Source organism: Haliotis cracherodii, unplaced genomic scaffold, assembly GCF_022045235.1.
Source record: "Haliotis cracherodii isolate W230 unplaced genomic scaffold, xgHalCrac1.p SCAF_9, whole genome shotgun sequence".
NCBI classification, from domain to species: Eukaryota; Metazoa; Mollusca; class Gastropoda; order Lepetellida; family Haliotidae; genus Haliotis; species Haliotis cracherodii.
In genome coordinates, this window is record NW_027266343.1 from 32398023 (window position 1) to 32421566 (window position 23544).

At 40.4% G+C, this 23544-nt stretch overlaps 1 protein-coding gene across 1 annotated transcript in view; it reads left to right on the forward strand.

Moving 5' to 3' along the window:
• Nucleotides 1-7050: 7050 nt before the first annotated feature.
• Nucleotides 7051-23544, forward strand: part of LOC139452437 (exocyst complex component 4-like) — a 39445-nt gene continuing 22951 nt past the window's right edge. The window contains exons 1-12 of the mRNA XM_071233911.1: nucleotides 7051-7099; nucleotides 7380-7420; nucleotides 7798-7886; nucleotides 8619-8681; nucleotides 9865-10003; nucleotides 10705-10793; nucleotides 11617-11693; nucleotides 12331-12463; nucleotides 14116-14264; nucleotides 14911-14981; nucleotides 15486-15615; nucleotides 17500-17523. Coding sequence (XP_071090012.1) covers nucleotides 7067-7099; nucleotides 7380-7420; nucleotides 7798-7886; nucleotides 8619-8681; nucleotides 9865-10003; nucleotides 10705-10793; nucleotides 11617-11693; nucleotides 12331-12463; nucleotides 14116-14264; nucleotides 14911-14981; nucleotides 15486-15615; nucleotides 17500-17523 — 1038 coding nt within the window. The 5' untranslated portion in view covers nucleotides 7051-7066. The remainder of the gene's footprint in view (nucleotides 7100-7379; nucleotides 7421-7797; nucleotides 7887-8618; nucleotides 8682-9864; nucleotides 10004-10704; nucleotides 10794-11616; nucleotides 11694-12330; nucleotides 12464-14115; nucleotides 14265-14910; nucleotides 14982-15485; nucleotides 15616-17499; nucleotides 17524-23544) is intronic.

Consider the following 23544-nt stretch of genomic DNA (forward strand, 5'->3'; position numbering starts at 1 on the left):
GTCCCTTTGTTCATCGGGATATTTACATTTGAAGATATACTGGAATTCATCTCCAATGTCAACACAATCACACAACTTGCATAAATGTTTAGTCAACAGAGTGTTTTTCCATCTTCCGGTTTCTATTGGCAGACAAGATGTCTGACAGAATAGCAATTTGAAATCATATGACTCTAAAACTCTCTCAGATACATACTGGACATCTTGGAAAGTGGATATTTCAAATTCAAGTAAATGCTCCTAATATCATATTTTTAAAATCGCCTATAAACTTGAAACATATTTAATAAACATCCCTCCCCAAATATATAATTCAACCAGGAGGATGATATGATGATATAAATGTTGTCTTTTATCAAAACTATTTTGGATGAATCGTGTATTTCCTAAGAGTTGTTTTAGCTGTTCTCATTTTATTACTGTAATACAGTTGCTTGGCTCAGCCGCTTGTGCATTTGCTCTGATTTAATTAATCAGATCTTTGTCAGTGCAGATTTTGCTCATTTGATCATTTTTATTGTCGTCTATTGGTAGAATTAGTTGTTAGTACCTTTGAACCTATTACTGTATTTTCATTATTACTTTTTCTTGTTTAATGACACCCCTGATCATTGGAGCACTTGAGAATAAATAGTTGTTTAAACAATTACTTGGTGCTTTCCCTCATAACGTTTGTAAATTTATTTTGAATAAAGTTTTATAACAATAAGCTTTATCATGTTGTCAACTTGTCACCTGGCTTGTAGGAACCACGTTGGTGCTGACTGGTTTCACCAGTGATGAACCTGTACCTGCATCACTTCGGGTGTTCCTCCCACATGAAGTTGATACCCCGTGATTTAACTGAAATGTTCAAAACGGAGTCAACTTCCTCTGTGGGGTCCTTGACTGCAATGGAGAGTGGTTTTCACTTTTGAAAACAAATGTACAGCTCAATACACCAAACTGCTTTCCTTCATACAGCAAAATAGTGTTGTTACTTATGCCACGTACAGTGATGTAGGCAGTAGTGAAGAGTAACCTCCCTGTGGTGAGTGCTGGGTTACGCTAATAGCTCTTCCCCAGTGTGGAATCGGGGAGAATGTGTCCACAGCACCCCATTGCTGGTCGTAAAAGGCGACCGAATTGGGCAACCTATTTGCCGTGGGTTGCGCCCCTGTGTCGGTGGAGGAGGGGATTCTGGTGGTTGAGGGCACTGGAACCAGGAACCGGTGTTCCATTTGCCCAACACACCACTTCGACCCTAACTTCACCAAGACGGGTGGTAGAATGGGCCCGATTCTATCAATCGGCTGGTCACGCCAAGCCCTGTGCATAAAATTGTGATTGCACACATGTGATTTTTATAAATGTATTATTTACACTTGGCCATGTATAACATGTTTACATTCTCATATTATTTATGTAACTATTTGCCTATAGTGCAGCGGCATAGATAGCCAATTATGCGTTTTGTGATACAAGCACCAAATTTGGCACACAGTTACTTTAATATGTTGCAAACATTTTTGGATATGGAGCCACTTGAAATTCCATATGCGTGAGACGCCATTTTGAAATTCAAAATGGCGGTCATCAAAAATCTATAATTGTCTATATTTCTGGATCTATGTCAACTATAAGCTTCTTCTTGGTGCCTAATTCTACATTTTGGGGGTCAAGGAATCCAAAAGTGTCAGTTACAAGTGCCTACAACTGCCGCCCTATTGAATTTCAAAATGGCGGCACTGAAAAAATGTCTAGAAACACGTTACCACATCTCCTAGTCTTAGCAGTACAAAAGAAAATGATGTTTACAATACTATCTAACATTACTCAAAAGTGAAGATTATTGAGTGATCATGGATGTGTAGCATGCACACATGTTCAACAGTAACTGATACTGATTAAGTGTTACATTCGCCCTCACAGGCGCACAGTTCGGTGCATTTGAGGGCTGACTTCTTGCATATGCATTTCCCACTGCATCCCTTCTTGCATCCACATGATATCAGTTCATAGCATGACTTTGCAACTTCTGGTAGTGTTGTCTTCAGCAACCCTCTTAAAAGGCGACTATACATATGTTATGCCTCATGCACTGTGCACCGCATTATTCAAGTAGACTGTTGATAATAAGTTGTTCTAAGTGCGATAGAAAGGTCGCAGACTTTAAAGGTAAATAAATAGTTGACTGACCCCGGTGTGTTGTGTGACTGTTATAAAGTCACAATACCAGGAGCGCACGAGTCATCTACTTGTCTAAGACGCCTCAATTCGCTGAGAACATACCTATGATCCTTTCCTGAGTTGGAATCCCAAGTCGCCCTGATTATATTTCTAGGTTTGTCATTAACATGGATAACGTCCAAGACCTACTTCGTTTCAGGCCTTATATGACATGAAACTGCTAAGAACACCTTTATGTATTTGCAACACTAAAACATGAGTTTTGAGTAAAGGAAAATATTCTCGCCCATGGGCGAAATATTTCAATATCTCTATAATAGTTGAATTAAGTTAAAATGAGTTAAATTTTGTGTCATGATACTTGAAAGAAATACATTTATGTATGTGCGAAACAAAAACATGAGTTTTGAGTAAAGGAAGATATACTCGCCCATGGGCCAAACCCTTTTCTCGCTCATGGGAGAAATATTTCAATGTCTCTATAAAATCGTTGAATTAAGTTAAAATGAGTTAAATTTTGTGTCATGATACATGAAAGAAATACATTTATGTATTTGCGAAACAAAAACATGAGTTTTGAGTAAAGGAAAATATTCTCGTCCATGGGATTGCCCATGGGCCAAACCCTTTTCTCACCCATGGGCGAAATATTTCAATATCGCTATAAAATCGTTGAAGTAAGTTAAAATGAGTTAAATTTTGTGTCATGCTACTTGAAAAAAATACATTTATGTATTTGCGAAACAATATAGTTTTGAGTAAAGGAAGATATTCTCGCACATGGGCTTGCCCATGGGCCAATCTTTCCCATAGTGTAAATATTGAGTTTTTGAACATTTCTTTTTTCATTTTTTCTTCCTTAGTATGTTCCCATGAAAACAGCATGTTTTTTTTTGTTAATACCTTTGACCGAGTCTACGCAGACAAACGATAATAACCAAATACATGTACTGTATAACCAAATATAAAACACCAACGCCAGAGAATATCAGTCTGAACATCTGCCGAAACACATCAAAGGCAAAAAAGTGGTGAATAGTAAATGAATAAATGAATGAGGGAACAGACTGATTGATTTTATCCAAGGATGGAATCAGATTGTACCTTCAACCGCTACTGATTTGGAATGTGATCAGGATACTTCTGTTTTCCGCTCACACTTGTGACGTCACAATGATTTTACGGTCGTATCCATGTAGCATTGTGACATAGCTGTAACTTCAAAATGTTTGAGGTCCGGTTTTTTCAACGATCAACCCTTTCTGACCCAGTTGGAATATGCAATTAATGACTTAGGGTTACCTGCTTCATCTCTATCGCAATAAAAGGAACAAAACAATTGAAGAGACAAATCCCTAACCCTACAATGTGAATGATTGTACCTTACAAAGATGACACCAGGTGTTCATTAAAATTCTATACAGTCGTGCATACAACATTGTCTTTCACACACATACAGTTGGAACTTCACATACACACACCTGGCATCATGGAAGACCACAAATGTGTATTCCACACAATGCTAAATATGTAAAATGGGAACACACTTAATTGCTGCTTTCAGTATTATTTGTCAACAAACTGCTTTCAGTATTATTTGTCAACATGCTGCTTTCAGTATTATTTGTCAACAAACTGCTTTCAGTATTATTTGTCAACCTACTGCGTTCAGTAATATTTGTCAACAAACTGCTTTCAGTATGACTTGTCAACATACTGCTTTCAGTATTATTTGTCAACAAACTGCTTACAGTATTATTTGTCAACCTACTGCGTTCAGTATTATTCGCAACAAACTGCTTTCAGTATTATTTGTCAACATACTGCTTTCAGTATTATTTGTCAACAAACTGCTTTCAGTATTATTAGTCAACAAGCTGCTTTCAGTATTATTTGTCAACATACTGCTTTCAGTATTATTTGTCATCAAAATGCTTTCAGTATTATTTGTCAACATACTGCTTTCAGTATTATTTGTCAACATACTGCTTTCAGTATTATTTGTCATCAAAATGCTTTCAGTATTATTTGTCAACATACTGCTTTCAGTATTATTTGTCAACATACTGCTTTCAGTATTATTTGTCAACAAACTGCTTTCAGTATTATTTGTCAACATACTGCTTTCAGTATTATTTGTCAACAAAATGCTTTCAGTATTATTTGTCAACAAACTGCTTTCAGTATTATTTGTCAACAAAATGCTTTCAGTATTATTTGTCAACATACTGCTTTCAGTATTATTTGTCAACATACTGCTTTCAGTATTAATTGTCAGCATACTGCTTTCAGTATTATTTGTCAACAAACTGCTTTCAGTATTATTTGTCAACAAACTTGTCAATCATTATTTGAAATAAGAATACGTCACCGGAGTAGTATAATACTAACACATATGTGTTTGGCATGATGAAGGATGACACGGGCCCAACCACTGTACGCAAGGAGCCAACACACGAGCCACAAGATAGTGTTTACGGTTTAAATGCATATTTTATATCTTCCTGTTACATATACGTGTTCTTGATATGAATGATGTGCCCATGATTATTATGATCATGATTATTACACAGTCGGATACCCTTGAGTAAGATTAAAATGATGTCACATAACCTGTCAGTAACTGGTTATAATCATCACTTCATGCCAATGGCGTCTCGGTGTGACCTTATGCAAAACCCATTGAATTGGCAGTCTTTAACGCATTATCACATAAAACAGCATCATATTACACAACACAAGCCTAAAACCTTATACGAGCATCATAGCAGCATTCAACTGATGCGCTGGACAGCAATTGAATGAGCGAGTTAGGTTTTTAATATTATATTATAATCGACCATTACAGCACGTGGAGGAATAAATGTAGTCACGCTACATTAGTGTATGTGTGAGAGAGAGAGGGTATGTGTATATATATACTGTATATATCCGCTATACACATTAACTGCCCTCCAATCGTTTAATCTTAATCTCTATACGATGCATGTGTCGCTAAAAAAATGCTACATGTTCTTTCGATATCAACTGTTTCCTTACTCAATGACTTCTGTCGCTGTCGACATCCCCTGCAGAATGTGTCCTATATGTGCTTACTCTGTATGGTATTACTGCAAGGGAAGCACATTCTCAACGGTTTTTTTTATGTCTTTCTCCCGTTATGCAATACGGTGCCAGTTGGATGCTAAAACAAATACTCCCTCCTCTCTCGTCGAGTCCAGTGTTTTAATTACTGGAACTGTAAATCGAGCTTTATATTCCCACAGATGACACCACACAGCTTAATGCACATTATGATGAAGCATTTCAAGATCATGGTCTCATATTCCTTTATTGAAACGTCTTCTGTTTGGTTTGTCTGTACCAGATCACTCAGGTTAATTAATGGCGCCGGTGCTTTTGTCTTTCCGGTTCCCTCCCTTTCTCATATATGCTTTTAATGGCTGAAACACAATCGTTAGGCGATATGCCATCCAACTGGGCTATTTTCACCAAAGCGTTATTTCCGAAATGTTCCGTAAAGACATTTCCCTTTTGGCAGGTGAGAAATTCGGATTTTAGAGTGGTTGAGTGTGAGTTTCATGCCACTCCAAATTTGTCAACTGTAGAAAACAGTCATCCATCTTGAATTCTAGCTATTACTCGCCCCACCCGGGTACCCACTGAAGGTCTCAAGCGTTGGGAACAAAATGTCTGATTCGGAATTGTTTTACCGCAGCACTGGCAAAAACCTTTAAGATACATGTATCAAACGATCAGATCATGCGTACACTGAAGTTGACTGAAACTTCGTCTTAACTCAAACATATACAAGTCAAAGGAATATCTGCATTGTTTTTGTCATTAAACAATATATCACGTGACTAACCACGGGTCCGGGTAGTCCAATGGGTATACCCGAGTTCTATACTCAAGACCCACCCGACCCGAGTTACCCGTCCCAGCCCTATTCACCATGGTTCATTCGCAGAAGGGCTCCAGATTTTTTTTTATACTAATCCCCTTCTGGTGTCATGCAGGTGTCTTGGTTAATCCGGATGAATAGGGGGTCGGCTTCAATTAGTTTGGGTCATCAGGTCGACGTCCTGCGAGGATCCCGTTCACCATACGTGGATCCAAGGGCAGGGGGTACACTAATCATATGTTAACGTAATAAAAAAAAGACCATATACAACTGAATCATTTGGTGACATCTAACATTTATGCATGCTACTACTTTTTAGCAAACACACGCAAATTGTTTCCCGAATGAAATTTACATTCAGCTAACATATATAAGTGCATCCCGCAAACCAACAACCCCCCCCCCCCCACACACACACACACACACTTCAACCCCCACCCCCCACCCCACCCCTTTATCAAAAAGGATGTGTAACCCCCTGTCTAAAAAATGCTGTGTAAGGTCTACGCGCTTGTTCATGTTATTTCTTTAAAACAATTCTTATCAAAATTGGGTGTTGGGTGGCTTTATCCATGGGTGTGTACGTGTTGGGGTGTGGTAATGCATGCATCATAATAAGTTAACTCAAAAGAATTATTTGCTTATTTGATGTCTTATATTGTAATAACACTTTCAGTTTTTAATAAATAATTTTCTTCTGGGTTTGAAATGGGTAATTTATACCGGCTGCATGATCCAACGCTATATATATTTAAACACATGTGTATCCATACGCTATAGCTTATAATGACATCGCCATTGCTATGGAAATATTTTGTGTAGTTATGTGAATCTTAAATTAAAACTACTAGTCGTACAAGTGGGTTATTTGAAAGTACGTTGTACCCTTATTATGAATAATACTATTATTAGTTGTACAGTTGTGAGAGCAAGTAGTACTTTATAGCAGCCCGTCTGTTATTAGCCATTAGGGAAATATTACACGGAAGCAAGATGGCGGATGACAGGACGCCTCCTTCTAATAAGGTTGGACCGTCTTTCTCTTATTGGTGTTTTGAATTTAATTCACAAATGATACAAAGTCGAGTTTGATGATTTCGCCAGAAATTGCAATTAGGAATAATTGTATGTGTATTACATAGTGTAAAGCATATGCAAACATTCAATATTTGCTTATCACGAAGTAACACGCACCTGCAAGCTGAAAAACGTCGAAAATGATGAATGTATTGAATACTTGTATTTCACAAATGTGTCATAACATCAGGATATCTTAAAGCTGGTCAAATGGATGTTTATATTTCAGTCTGGCTTTTTGATGTCCATTGTCAGGACTTTATCATCAAGGTATGTAAAATTATTATCCAGATCTACTGGAGACATTCCCCGATATCATTTGATTTATGCATGTTATATGACGAGTATGATATAGTGCATCATATATTTTTTATAAGTAACATTTGTAGGTTTCATCCCTGACACTTAATAAAGTAGTGTTTAGTTCAGTGCAAGTTTTATGTCATGTAGAATATATATACGTTACATGAACATGATGAAATAAATTTGAAATTTATGCATTTATTAAAGCCACACTTTCCTTACAGATGGAAATAGGTATACACTGTTTTATTCCAGATCTGTATCGTGTATTACTCATGGAATCATATTAAAGTCAATTGGATGTTGAGTGGAGACATTTAGTTTCCTTCATGTTATGTTTACAGTGCGGACTTCGAACAAAGAGAGAAGGAGAAAACGCGAATTGAGAAAGCCTATCGAGAAAGTGACAAGAGACTTTCTGAACATGTGACAAGTAAGATTTAACAAATATAACAGATAGTCTTTTATGAGATCTTAATCTGAATGATATGTATTAGTTAGTTCTGTTTATGCACATATTATCATATGATTAAATGTGGATGTAGATTCTTTTTTACACATTATCTTTGGTTATATTCTTATTCCGTTGTCTAATGAGTCATTCCCCTACAGCATAAGGGCCATGATGGAAGTATGATGATAGTTAACATGCTGGGATAGGAATCTCTACCTAATAGATGTGTTATGCATTGGAAATCATCTCGACATCCTCATCAATCATATCATCCCCGACCCGTGAAGATCCTGGGCAGAAATGGCCTTCAGCAATCCATACTTGCCGTTAAAGGCGACTTACAGGATTGGGTGGTCAGGCTTGCTTACTTGGTTGCTGCATGTCATCGTATCCCGATTGCGGGGATTGATGCACATGACACCAATCACTGGATTGTCTGGTCCAGACTCGATTATTTACAGACCGCCGTCATATAGCTGGAATATTGCTGAGTCCGGCGTTAAACAACAAACAAACCATATCATCCCCACACAGCGGTTCAGCTGTTTGTATCATTAACATGATTAATATGTTTTGTTTGGGCAAATTAAATATTCATCTGTTAGATCATATCCAAAGATATACAAAACATGTCTTATGCATGTCGTCTTGTCGTAAACATGTTAACAAGATATAATTTGCTGGTTACATCATTACACATTTTGTTTTCAGATCATTATGATGACATCATCAAGGTCATGACAGCTTTCAGTGCTATGACCAAAAGCATCAATGGTACGTTTATGTATAAACAATTTAGCTGCTTGTTAATGTTATCAACCACTAGATCACCAGTCTTGATTAATTTTAGGCTATGTGATACATGATATGTCTGAATGCTATTAATACTTTATGTCGTAAGTATTCCGTCCATTTAGTCCCTAGTATTTGTGTTATTTTCAATCCAGTGATTGATAATGTGAACAATGTGCCATTGTACCGTTGCCGTTGGTATGGTTTTACACCGCTTTTAGCAATATTCCAGCAGTATCACGGCTGGGGACACCAGAAATGGGCTTCACACATTCTACCCATTTCGGGAATCAAACCTGGATCTTCGGCGTGACGAGTGAATGCTTTAACCACTAGGCTACTCGGCCACCCCGCATTGGTTACTGGGGACCAGTTCTAACCCAGTCCCCATAGGGTTGACTATGTGTGAAGTGAAATCAGGTGATTAGGCTCTGTGATTTGGCCAACTGCGTGTCATCGCGACCAGATGGCATGGATCGTTGTTCATGCTTTCAATCACTGGTTTTCACAAAGAAACAATCACTAGTATCCTAGTTACAGACATGATTATTTACAGTCTGCCTTGGTAAATCTGGAATATTGCTGATGGGGACATAAAACACCTCACTCACATTATACACTCAACAAAATAAACAGTCTCACATGTAATAATTTCAATTGCCCAATCTGCCCATCACAACTTTCAATTTTCTGCTCCTGATTAGTGCTTATTGGCTATGGAAGCATTACCGTATTCTACGTAATATGTGCCCAGGGCGCTCTCAAAATTAGAAATAGGGGGCTTAATTAGAATATTATTTTGGTGAAAAAACAGAGTTGAAAGATAAATTTCGTGGTTTATGCTGACAGCCTGAAATGTTTATATACAACAGATATATGTTTCCAGAATTTAATTGCCAATAATAAAGGGTGCATATAACATACAAGTGCGTATTATATGCAAATAGGGTTCGGAAGGGGTGCTAATTGGGATTGTTTACTAGCCAATATATCAGCAAATCTCGCCGTGGGCGCTTATTATGTCGAAAACGGTAATCGAAAGATGAATGGAAAGTGATATTCTTAAAATTCATTAATGGAAACAATGACAGTGGAAAAGTTCATACCCAGAATTACCCAGTAATGCTCAAGCTACAGTGACATGACACCTAATTCAACTTTCCAGAATCTCGAGAGAAGATCCATAAGATTAAAGATGACCTCAACTCCTGTAAAACTCTGCTCCACTTCAAGCGGGATGAGTTGCGGAAACTGTGGCGAGATGGTGTCGAACACAAAGCTGTACTTGCCATGCTGGACCAGATGTAAGTATATGTGTTGTGTAACCATGGTAACAATACACTTTGTTAAAAATATTCAGGGTATGAACTGTGATGGCCAATTGGTCCCAAGATCCTGCTGTTTGCAGCCTTCGAAAATTCACGCTAGTCTGCTAGCCAAAGACAACTAAATTGTGCTAAGGACAAATAAAAATACAATAATGGCAGTCCTCATTGACATGAAGAAATTTCTTGAATTTAGTTTGTATATTTGAATTGCAAATTGAAGCAGATGACAGCCATCTCATCAACCAATCTCATTAAAATCGGATCTTTTGCTCAATATGATACCGCTCTGCATGAAGATCTGACAAATCCTCCACATGAAGTGGAAGGGGATATAGGATTGGGTGCTGTCCATCCATCAGGTTTTGTTTCCGAAGAAGAACTCAAAAACCATGTGAGACATCTTAACCAAACTTAGCACATAGAGAGGTCTATTGGTGAACTGGTGCCTTTTGATAGTTTGGGTTTAAATTTTTTTTTTTTTTTAAGTTTCCATGGCAACAACATTGACTTAGACTGAAAATGCCATTAGTGCTCATTCTGGTTGAAAAACATACAATATTTCTTGCCTTGCAAACAACTGGCCATGTCATATTTGGCAGAGGATATGAGTATTTCATGCTTGTTAATTAAAGTATTACGGAACAAATGCTGACAGAAATATTTACTTGATATTTTAGTGAACAGATGAAGGAGGTTCCAGATAAGATGGACAACTACCTGTCGGGGAAGCATTACCTGCATGCCACGGACCTCATTGTTCAGTCAGGTAGAAACAGTTTTCTATCATTGGAGTTGATTGTTAATAACAAACAGGTGACTAAGGCCCCACAGTTGTTTTGCAGAATGTTCAAGATTCATACTAATTATGATCATTGGTTTGCCAGAACAATTCCTGGGTTTCAACAAGGTGGTAAACTCCTGTGTAACTTTGGGCTTTCGGTGCCCCAGCTGTCTGTCGTGCCGCAATTCACTGTATGGAGTTATGTCCCTTGGGCATGCAAGAAACCTATGATAGTGGGTTTGAATTTCAGTTCACCCCGATTATGTTTCTGGGTTTGTCTGCACCATACCTGTGTTCGTGGGTTTCACCGAAGTGATGAACGTCTGTGACATGTGATATACCCGGAAATGACTGAAATTCTGTTTGAAGAGGCATAAAACCCAACCCACTCATAATATAATTTAATAGCATATATATATATATAATCATGGTAATAGTTATGTCATATCACAATTAAATATTTTATTCACATTTACATCATGTGCATAGGCCTATTTTATTCATTTGTTTTATTTTGGGATTGTCGATCTGTAAAAAGGTTTCTCCTTCTGATAAGGTGTTTACAGTGGTCATAATTTGTTATGATGAACATTGCTCTTGACCTGTTATCTTAAAGTTAACAATTACTTAAGTGTTGTTTTTTTCATTGCATCATAGAAAGACAATCACCCAAGTATATGACATTTTTTATTTGTCTTTTTTTGGTTTAGTCAGTTATCAACCTCCAGAAATAAAAAGCGATCAAGAAGCATGTAGTTATTAAAATAACCCCGCTTGAGTATTTTCACTGTATTGCTTTGTTTGTCAGTGGCCAAGTTGGACACCAGCCTGTCAACAGTGGAGGCATTACGGGACTTGAGATCTGAGCTGACGGCCAGGAAGGAGGTGAGACACTATAGAGCTCCAGGTACATGTGTCCTTGTGTAAAATATGAGTAGGAGTTATGTGGAGTCCTGGCAATGTGACACTGTCCCCATATCTCTCATTTTATACAGTAAGTCCATATTTGTGAATACTTTATAGCTACGCAATAAATTTCACGATAGAACATCGTTCTATCCTGACATCCTTTCTTGAGATTTGTACACATAAATTGGACGACGTTATTTTTGATAGGGAAGTGTCGAGTGAGTAGTTCATTATATATGTAGCTGGGCAATGTAGATAAATGCATTCCTCGAACGTTAGTATCCAAACGGGGAAGAGATATGACAATTGGTATTGGGAGAAAGGTGACAGATGATCAACGTGAAATTTTTTAGAATATCTGGGAAATACCAAACTTAACACCCATGTTCATACAATGTACTTTTTTGAAAATATTGGATGGCGCATTTTTCTAAATCATGCATATTTTCATTTTGTTGGTAAAGTTTAAATAAGTGACAAGTCGTATTGAAATTATGAAATTATCAGTTGATTCCTGTGATCTAAAGACCCCAAAACTTGTTCTTGAAGACACCATTTCTTCATAAATGTTGATTTGAAAACACTACATCTTCATGGCATGTGTTTTGTTCAGCGCCTACACGAGGTGTTGATAGAGGAACTGAACAGGCAGATATACGAGAAGTCCGCTGTTGCTAGAAGCCTGGGACGGCGTGGTTCCTGGAGGCGAGGACAGAGAGATTTACCGTTCCTCAAGTCGTGTTCACGTATGTAGTAGAACTCTGTCACAGTCAATGTTCTGTAATCAAAGGCAAGGTTATAAGGATTTGTTATCTGAAAACTAATAATACATGTAAGGACAATGTGGATTAATTGTTTCACAGATTGATTACCCTCCTAACTAGTAGTGAAAGTCAAAATACTGTGTCACAACTCAATTTCTTTTTCAATTTGAAACTACTGTACAACTCAGACTGCGACATTTTACATAATTTGTACTTGAAAACTGTTGGCTTGAAATTTGGATATTGTTCAGGCCATTAGAGATGATAGTGAGTGAGTGATACGTTTTTCGCCGCTTAAATCAATATTCCAGCAAGATGGTGGACTCCAGCAATGAGCTTCATGCATTGTACCCACGTGGAGATTCAAACATGGACCTTCAGCATGTTGAGCCAAAGCTTTAACCATTAGACTACCCGACTGCCCCCATAAGAGATGTTACAGTTTTAGTATAGTTAATTTTTAGAATTATTTGAAAGCCAGATAATTTTGACTCCAATTGGAAACAGTACACTTCAAAGAAATTGAGAGTAGAATTAGATTATGAGGTTCTAAAACTGGACTATTGGTCACTGTTTGTCTGAATCTGGACTATTGGTCACTGTTTGTCTAAAACTGGACTATCGGTCACTGTTTGTCTGAAAGTGGACTGTTGGTCACTGTTTTGTCTGAAACTGGACTATTGGTCACTGTTTGTCTAAAACTGGACTATTGGTCACTGTTTGTCTAAAATTGACATATTGGTCACTGTTTGTCTAAAACTAGACTATTCATCGCTGTTTGTCTAAAACTGACCTATTGGTCACTGTTTGTCTAAAACTGGACTATTGGTCACTGTTTGTCTGAAACTGGACTATTGGTCACTGTTTGTCTAAAACTGGACTATCGGTCACTGTTTGTCTGAAAGTGGACTGTTGGTCACTGTTTTGTCTGAAACTGGACTATTGGTCACTGTTGGTCTAAAACTGGACTGTTGGTCACTGTTCGTCTGAAACTGGACTATTGGTCACTGTTGGTCTAAAACTGGACTGTTGGTCACTGTTCGTCTGAAACTGGACTATTGGTCACTGTTTGTCTGAAACTGGACTATTGGTCACTGTTTGTCTGAAAATGGACTATTGGTCACTGTTTGTCTAAAACTGGACTATCGGTCACTGTTTGTCTAAAACTGGACTATTGGTCACTGTTTGTCTGAAATTGACATATTGGTCACTGTTTGTCTAAAACTGGACTATCGGTCACTGTTTGTCTAAAACTGGACTATCGGTCACTGTTTATCTAAAACTGACCTATTGGTCACTGTTTGTATGAAACTGGACTATTCGTCACTGTTTGTCTGAAACTGGACTACTCGTCACTGTTTGTCTAAAACTGACCTATTCGTCACTGTTTGTCTAAAACTGACCTATTGGTCACTGTTTGTCTAAAGCTGGACTATCGTCACTGTTTGTCTAAAACTGACCTATTGGTCACTGTTTGTCTAAAACTAGACTATTGGTCACTGTTTGTCTGAAACTGGACTATTCGTCACTGTTTGTCTAAAACTGGAATGTTGGTAACTGTGTGTGTGAGACTAAAACTAAATCCAATCAATTTATTGAAAGACCACACCTGTACTTGAACTGTTAATGTTCAGGAGATGGGGACTTTGTATCGGAAGATGGCCGTCTCCTGCATGAAGTGAAGGAGGATCTCAGCTCCAGCCCTGAGGAAAACCTGCCAAGGTTCATCTCCATCCTCATAGAGTCTCTGGCAGTTCTCAAGAAACTCCCAGAAGCTGTGGAGGTAAGGACATATACTGAGATATCTGTCTTTGACAGGAGACCAATCTGCTGATGTCTGCAGCGTATTCAACTGCCTTACATAGGTATACATAGATGGCCTAATCAGTCATCAAATATGATTTTTTTTATCCCTTCCTGCATATAATGTGGGGTGATATAATCATCATCTGCTCCATCTGTCAGTACTTATTCGTTTCCGGAGCCTAACTTGAAAAACTATGAAAGATGTTTCATCCACACTTGGTACATGTATTAACCAAGGGCTGAAGTGGTGCCTTTGGCATCAGTTCTTCTGATGATTCTTGTTTTTTGTCTCTTTTGTCCTTGCAGACAGTCCATGCCAGAATGTCTTTGAAATAAAAGGCTAAACAACAAACAAATTAATTAACAAAGTGTAACTCTTTCAGCAGACGATGGGGGTACTATGTCTAGAGTTGTGTCCCTTGAATGCCATGTTCCAATGGCTGGAGGTTCGAATCCAATGTTATCAATAGTGATGAATACCATTTCCAAGACTGTTGTCATTTACAGCATGTACAGAAAGACGTCTTTTGTTATGAATTGCTGAAAAAGAAACACATAACAGTTTCTTTAAATACTTCCATGCTGTCAAAAAGTGAGGAGATTCCATGTTTCCATGGTTTCAGGGCATCAAGATGAGGATTCAACCGGGGTTGCTGACCCTGGTGGCGAAGGCCTCACAGCAGGTGCTGGAGAGGTAGGTGCAACATGCTCATCGGGGGGTCCAGAGGGGGTCCAGGAGGTCCGGACAATTCCCCCCACCCCACCACCCCATTCCTTTTGAAAATCAACTGTGAAGTTTTTGAGACAGATTAAACATGAAAATATTTTCAAGTAGATAATATCAGTACCAGCTGTAAACAGGATCCCTGAAATGCAGTTTACTTCACGGACCTGCAAGAGAAGCATGCATGATCTCGCAAGAGACAGTAAATCCATAGTTAGATTACCAGTCATGATGATATTATCTATTTGCAAACAGATATTCATGTATCTTCTGCATGATCTCCAAACAGGCTTCTGAAACACAAAAATGGATTGTTTTTTGTCAACAATCCACTTTTGTTGACTTTTTCCTTATCTTTGATGTTTAGAGATCAATTTAAGTAGGAAAAAACAAGTTTATTGTGACCATTGACCCAACATGCTTAGAGAATATTTTTAATTCAAGTAATTACAAACTGAGGCCATGTTTGTTCAGTGGCGGGGACAGCCTGGCAAGTCAGAATCAGCCGCGGTACCTTCTGGACCTGTTGGAGACCATCTTCCAGCAGTTCCGCAGCGTGGCCCAGATGCACGAACTCGTCCTCAAGAATGTCCACCATAGTATGGTGAGTTTTCTCCCCTCTCAGACCTTCACCTTGCTCATATCACAGCTCAATCACAAACTCTTGTAGACATTTGTAAAGTCCAATATGGAAATTATGTGGTTAATATGACACATGCTTTTATTGGTGTTACATTCAGTTGACTCTTTTCTGGCAATATTCTGCAGTATCCTGGCAATATCCTGGCAATATTCTGGCAATATTCAAAGTCAGATACTGTCCCCATGCATTCCATGACATTGAAGAATGCTTGATTCTGATTGGTTCAAATGAGGTATCAGTTTCCATTTGATACCTGTAAATTAAACCTGTTCACACCAAAAACATGCATATGAATCCATTGATAGCCTCCATTTCGATCTGTTAAAATTGCTAAAGTGGTTGGTTCCAAATTAGAACAAGAGGTATCAAATCCACATTGAGACCACCTTAAATTTCATAACACAGTTGCTTTATCACCTAGTTATCAAATCAGACTCATTAAAGGGAGTCAAATCCCCCCGAATAGTCCCCATTATGTGAGTCATATGTAAACGTAATGTTCATTCATACATATCACAAACTTCATATTGTGAAGATAATCATTTGAAACCCCACTTTCATCTGTATTTGATGTTATTTGACCTAAATGCCTTCCATCGAAAGTTTTCATCTTAATATGTTTGAATCTCTATTTATGATTTACCCCGTCTGTTTTGCTTATTAAATCATCCGAGTTTGTGTCGTTTGGGTCTGTGAGATGTTTATATCCTTAACACTAAGTTTGTGCTGGAGTGGATGCAATGGTTCTGCACAGCATGGAATAAAAGACAGTATGATTGTTTTATTCCACTCTAAACGCATTGCCAGTTTTTGTAGGTACCACTGTCAAGGTATGCTGACATGACATTTTGAGACACAGGTTACCTTGGAAACACATGACAATTTACTGCATGTTTTTCACATTCACATTCACATATTTTAATTGTTTGCTGTTACATAAAGCATGATATTAATGAAATCAAATTGGTTGATCTTGTTGAGCAATATGTCACAAAATATGCTTTCTAGGAATTCACTTGCAATGTTGAAAAAGTCTTGGAAAAACACATTTTGTTTTGAATGTAGGTAAGTGGTAAGACTTGGTTTGTAGATTTGTTTTTTTATAACTGTAGTGTCAAGTGGCATAACTGAAAGTTAAATAGCTATAATATACTACTCAAAAGAAGTTAAAGAACACCTTCTTTCATATTGCTATTGTTAATGTGTCATGTGTCGTCAACTATGGTAATGTAAAAGAATCGGGTGTTCCTTGACTTCTTTTGAGTAGTATATATTTCTTTCCATGATCTCTTAAATATGTTAAAAGTCTGCTCGGTAGGAGGAGAAACATTTAATTAAAGAAACTTTGTTTATTTGGATGACAAGTCCCTTTTCAAATGACATCTACGATTTCACATTTGTTGGTTAACAGACTCAAAATACTCAATGTGAATATTTTTTTAATTTATTTTTTTAATTTTATATTCAATACATATATACTATTCAAAAGAAGTTGAGGACCACCCTATTCTTTCATATTACTATACTTAATATGTCATGCCATGATAGGTTCGATTCCCGACATGGGTACAATATGTGAAGCCCATTTCTGGTGTCCCCCGCCGTGATATTGCTGGAATATTGCTAAAAGCGGTGTAAAATCATACTCACTCACTTACTAATATGTCATGCCATGATAAATTAACTACAGTAATATGAAAGAATCGGGTGGTCCTTAACTTCATTTGAACAGTACATAACAAGTTTTTTAGGTTTTGGTTGGCATGTCTGTAAAATATGGTAAAAGAAGCCAAATGACTGAGTGAATGTTGATTAAATGTGGGGAATGTCAACTTTTGTTTCAAGCAATCTGGAGAATCTCAGTCGGAGGTACTATGAGCATCCAGTAGTTTTATGTGTAGTTCACATGGATGTAGTTGTCTTGATGCCTGTCTTCAGTCATCGTCATAGTTTCACAGGTTTGTATACACTCGCTACCTGCATCACCAATAGATACATACAGCCGCAATCCAGTGTAGTCTTGATTGCATTGAGCAAAGGCCAGGGTCAAGTGGGAGGGTAGCAGAGATTGATCAGGCCATTAAGGTCTCTGCTTGCCCACACAAACAGCAATGTTTCTCACTTGACAACATGGGAAACATGTGAGACAGCCTTGTGGCTGTCTGCTCTACACATTGCATTAATACCAGGCAATAGTATGCTGTGCAGAGTTCCGTCCCTTTGGCCTGAGAACCTACGATCGTGGGTTTAAATCTTTGCCTGACGATGTTTCTAGGTTTGTCAGCACCATAACCGTGCTTGCGGGTTTCACCAAAGTGGTAAATGTCTGAGACTTGCATTACTATGGGCTCTTCTCCAACTTTAAGCTGACATGCTGTGATGTAACTGGAATACTGATCAAAGCGGTGTTAAGCCCAACTCTGTCCTCCAATACCTTGAATAGACACACGCCACTCCTACACCGCACAGCGTTCATATGTATTCATGGATGAGATTCCTCAACCCCCGTGAATACTTAACAGTGGGCACGAGTGGCCCAGTTGTCTAAGGTGCCGAAATTTGCTGTGCAGAGATGCTACCCTTGGGCACGCCAGAAACCTATGATCGTGGGGTCGAATACCATTTCGGCCCGATTATGTTTCTAGGTTTGTCTGCACCATACCCGTGCTCATGGGTTTCACCAAAGTGAATAACGTCTGAGATCTGCATCACTTTGGGCTTTCCTCCCACATTAAGGTGACTCGCCGCAGCGTTAAACCAAACTCACTCACTCACATTAGTTACCATAGCAACCTACTGCACACAGCATTCATATGTATTCATAGGTGGCATTCCTCAACGACCGTGAGCACATATGCTGTGATAGGCCTTTGATTGGTTGTCAACATAGCGACTAGCGGCTGTATGTATTCACGGGTGATGGAGGTCCGTAGTGTGTACAAGCTGTGAAACATTGACGATGGCTTCTGTTGTGTCTGTCCGCCATGTTTCCACACTGCATGGTTTGACCTCTCTGTCTGTTGTACATTTTGATAATGTTCTTCCTTGGCTCTGTTGACATTTATCATTGTTTATTTCTCATGTTTTTATTTGTATTGTAGTCAAGGTAACCGTTGATTTTGCATGTTGAATGTGTTCTGTTGATACGTCAATAGATATGCCCTGTTACCATGGTTACCATGGTCTTGTTTTAATGGCATTTAGTACTAGTGAAGCTCGTTAGTTTGGCTTCATGCAGCTTGGAGTAGTACTGGAGCAGTGTGAATATAGGGTCCATACTTTTTGTTTCTTTTAATGTCCCAAATATTCCATGCATTTAGTCCCTAGTATTTGATTTCTTTGTCGTTAAATGCCACAATCCGCATTATTCCAGCTATATGACAGTGGTCTGTAAATAATAGAGTCTGGACCAGACAATCCAGTGATTGCCATCTCATGAGCATCGATCTACGCAATCATCCATGTCAGCGAGCCTGACCACCCCATCCAGTTAGTTGCCTCTTAAGTTCAGTATAGATTGCTGAATACCAATTCTAACCCGAATCTTTACAGGAGTCATTCTTTAGAGGAATGTTGTGTTGTAAAGCAAACTGAGCCAAGATGAGTGATCATCCAACAATCTGTAAGGTTTACTGAAAATTGTGCTGCATGACAAGACCATTTTATTACAGGGGAGAGCTTGTGTTGAGTTTAAAGAGCTTTTTCATTTTAGGGAGAAATCTCTCCTTTAATCTCTGGTGTTGATAATCCTGAGTGATTGAATGCAGTGTTACATGACAGTCAGAATAGTCCAGCTTTGTCAATGATGCCTGTAATTGAATCTGGTGGGAAGAAACCAGTGGTTGACAGCATGAGCACGATGAGCTTATGTTGGGGAGATGACACACACTTAACCAGGTCACACTTAGTAACCCCCGGATCTTTATTAATCAACTCTAATGAAAAGAAAGAGGTACCGAGGACCTAGGTATTGACCTAACTGGGATGGTGATTTCTTCATTTGAAAAAGACCGCATGTGCAGTGATGGACCTGTTTCTCTCTTTTGCGATGAGGCTATGGTTTTTATAATAAACCTTTACTTCTATCAGTATATTTTACTTATATCTTGTGCTGGATACTGTCTGGGTACTGGTGGGGCATGAGACACTTTGTATTATCATCCAAAACTGGTCTCCATGGGAGATATCACTTGCCTTGTAGTAAACTTTAATTGGCTCGTGTTGATATATACTACTCAAAAGAATTTAAGGGCCACTTGATTCTTTCATGTTACTATTAGTCACTCTGTCAACACCAGAGATCATCAAGTGATGCTTAACTTTTGTGAAGTATTTTTTATGTTAAGAGACACGTGGATGAGATTCAGCAGTAGCAGAAGAGTTCATTTTATACAGGTCTTAGATGAACACTGCATCAGCTTGGGGTAACAGTAAGATGCTGTAGTATCTTCACTATTTCTAGGATACCTGACGGGGTGTATGTGAGGTGATATTTGAATGTTGCTTAGCACAGTATTATGTCTACATGAGAGTGACCTTTAAGTATTTGAGACTCGGTCAGACAAGTGAATATTTGGTGTAACATGGAGAGCAGATTACATGTAACTCTGGCCAGCCGATTCCCATTTGAGTTGGTTCTCATGCCCACCTTTGGGTAGTGGATTTTGTCCCAGGGTCCCCACATGGTGACAAACATTTGGTAGTGGGGATTACTTCTACCCCAGAATCTCCATGGGTAGACAAGCATGGATGTAGGTGACCTTTTCTGCAAAGGAACCCCACAGAGAAACAAGATTGGTGGGTAGGGGACTTATACTGCCCAGGAATCCCCACAGGGAGACAACCTTGGGGTGTAAAGGACATATTCTGCCCAGGAATCCCTACAGGGAGACAACCTTTGGGTGTAGAGGACTTATTCTGCCCAGGAATCCCTACAGGGAGACAACCTTGGGGTGTAGGGGACTTATTTTGCCCAGGAATCCCCACAGGGAGACAACCTTGGGGTGTAAAGGACATATTCTGCCCAGGAATCCCTACAGGGAGACAACCTTTGGGTGTAGAGGACTTATTCTGCCCAGGAATCCCTACAGGGAGACAACCTTGGGGTGTAGGGGACTTATTCTGCCCAGGAATCCCCACAGGGAGACAAACTTGGGGTGTAGGGGTACTTATTGTGCCCAGGAATCCCCACAGGGAGACAACCTTTGGGTGTAGGGGACTTATTTTGCCCAGGAATCCCCACAGGGAGACAAGCTTGGGGTGTAGAGGACTTATTCTGCCCAGGAATCCCCACAGGGAGACAAACTTGGGGTGTAGGGGACTTATTCTGCCCAGGAATCCCAACAGGGAGACAACCTTGGGGTGTAGGGGACTTATTCTGCCCAGGAATCCCCACAGGGAGACAAACTTGGGGTGTAGGGGTACTTATTGTGCCCAGGAATCCCCACAGGGAGACAACCTTTGGGTGTAGGGGACTTATTTTGCCCAGGAATCCCCACAGGGAGACAAACTTGGGGTGTAGGGGACTTATTCTGCACAGGAATCCCCACAGGGAGACAAGTTTGGTGGGTAGAGGACTTATTCTGCCCAGGAATCCCCACAGGGAGACAAGTTTGGTGGGTAGAGGACTTATTCTGCCCAGGAATCCCCACAGGGAGACAAACTTGGTGGGTAGAGGACTTATTCTGCCCAGGAATCCCTACAGGGAGACAAGCATGGGGTGTAGAAGACTTATTCTGCCCAGGAATCCCCACACGGAGACAAGCTTGGGGTGTAGAGGACTTATTCTGCCCAGGAATCCCCACAGGGAGACAAACTTGGTGGGTAGAGGACTTATTCTGCCCAGGAATCCCTACAGGGAGACAAGCATGGGGTGTAGAAGACTTATTCTGCCCAGGAATCCCCAACAGGGAGACAAACTTGGTGGGTAGAGGACTTATTCTGCCCAGGAATCCCTACAGGGAGACAACCTTGGGGTGTAGGGGACTTATTCTGCCCAGGAATCCCAACAAGGAGACAAGCTTGGTGGGTAGGGTACTTATACGGCCCAGGAATCCCCACAGGGAGACAAGCTTGGGGTGTAGGGGACTTATTTTGCCCAGGAATCCCCACAGGGAGACAAACTTGGTGGGTAGGGTACTTATACGGCCCAGGAATCCCCACAGGGAGACAAGCTTGGGGTGTAGGGGACTTATTTTGCCCAGGAATCTCCACAGGGAGACAAACTTGGTGGGTAGGGTACTTATACGGCCCAGGAATCCCCACAGGGAGACAACCTTGGGGTGTAGAGGACATATTCTTCCCAGGAATCCCCACAGGGAGACAAGCTTGGGGTGTAGAAGACTTATTTTGCCCAGGAATCCCCAAAGGGAGACAAACTTGGTGGGTAGGGTAATTATTTTGCCCAGGAATCCCCACACGGAGACAAGCTTGGGGTGGAGGGGACTTATTTTGCCCAGGAATCCCCACAGGGAGACAAGCTTGGGGTGTAGAGGACATATTCTGCCCAGAAATCCCCACAGGGAGACAAGCTTGGGGTGCAGAAGACTTATTTTGGCAGGAATCCCCACAGGGAAACAAACTTTGTGGGTAGGGTACTTATTTTGCCCAGGAATCCCCACAGGGAGACAAGCTTGGGGTGTAGGGGACTTATTTTGCCCAGGAATTCCCACAGGGGGACAAGCTTGGGGTGTAGAGGACTTATTCTGCCCAGGAATCCCCAGAGGGAGACAAGCTTGGTGGGTAGAAGACTTATTCTGCTCAGGAATCCCCACAGGGAGACAACCTTGGGGTGTAGGGGACTTATTCTGCACAGGAATCCCCACAGGGAGACAACCTTGGGGTGTAGGGGACTTATTCTGCCCAGGAATCCCCACAGGGAGACAACCTTGGGGTGTAGAGGACTTATTCTGCCCAGGAATCCCTACAGGGAGACAACCTTGGGGTGTAGAAGACTTATTCTGCCCAGGAATCCCTACAGGGAGACAAACTTGGGGTGTAGAGGACTTATTCTGACCAGGAATCCCCAAAGGGAGACAACCTTGGGGTGTAGAAGACTTATTCTGACCAGGAATCCCTACAGGGAGACAAACTTGGGGTGTAGAGGACTTATTTTGCCCAGGAATCCCCACAGGGAGACAAACTTGGGGTGTAGAAGACTTATTCTGACCAGGAATCCCCAAAGGGAGACAACCTTGGGGTGTAGAAGACTTATTCTGACCAGGAATCCCCACACGGAGACAAGCTTGGGGTGTAGGGGACTTATTCTGCCCAGGAATCCCCACAGGGAGACAAACTTGGTGGGTAGGGTACTTATACGGCCCAGGAATCCCAATTTTGGGGTGTAGGGGACTTATTTTGCCCACGAATTCCCACAGGGAGACAACCTTGGGGTGTAGAGGACATATTCTGCCCAGGAATCCCCACAGGGAGACAAGCTTGGGGTGTAGAAGACTTATTCTGCCCAGGAATCCCCACAGGAAGACAAACTTGGGGTGTAGGGGTACTTATTGTGCCCAGGAATCCCCACAGGGAGACAAGCATGGGGTAGTGGGGACCTATTCTGCCCAGGAATCCCCACACGGAGACAAGCTTGGGGTAGTGGGGACCTATTCTGCCCAGGAATCCCCACAGGGAGACAAGCTTGGGGTAGTGGGGACCTATTCTGCCCAGGAATCCCCACAGGGAAACAAGCTTGGGGTAGTGGGGACCTATTCTGCCCAGGAATCCCCACAGGGAGACAAGCTTGGGGTAGTGGGGACCTATTCTGCCCAGGAATCCCCACAGGGAGACAAGCTTGGGGTAGTGGGGACCTATTCTGCCTGCTTTTACGGAGCTGGGCTGGGTGTAGTATTTGAGGGTGTGGTCACACACTGGCCCTCCCTCAAGACT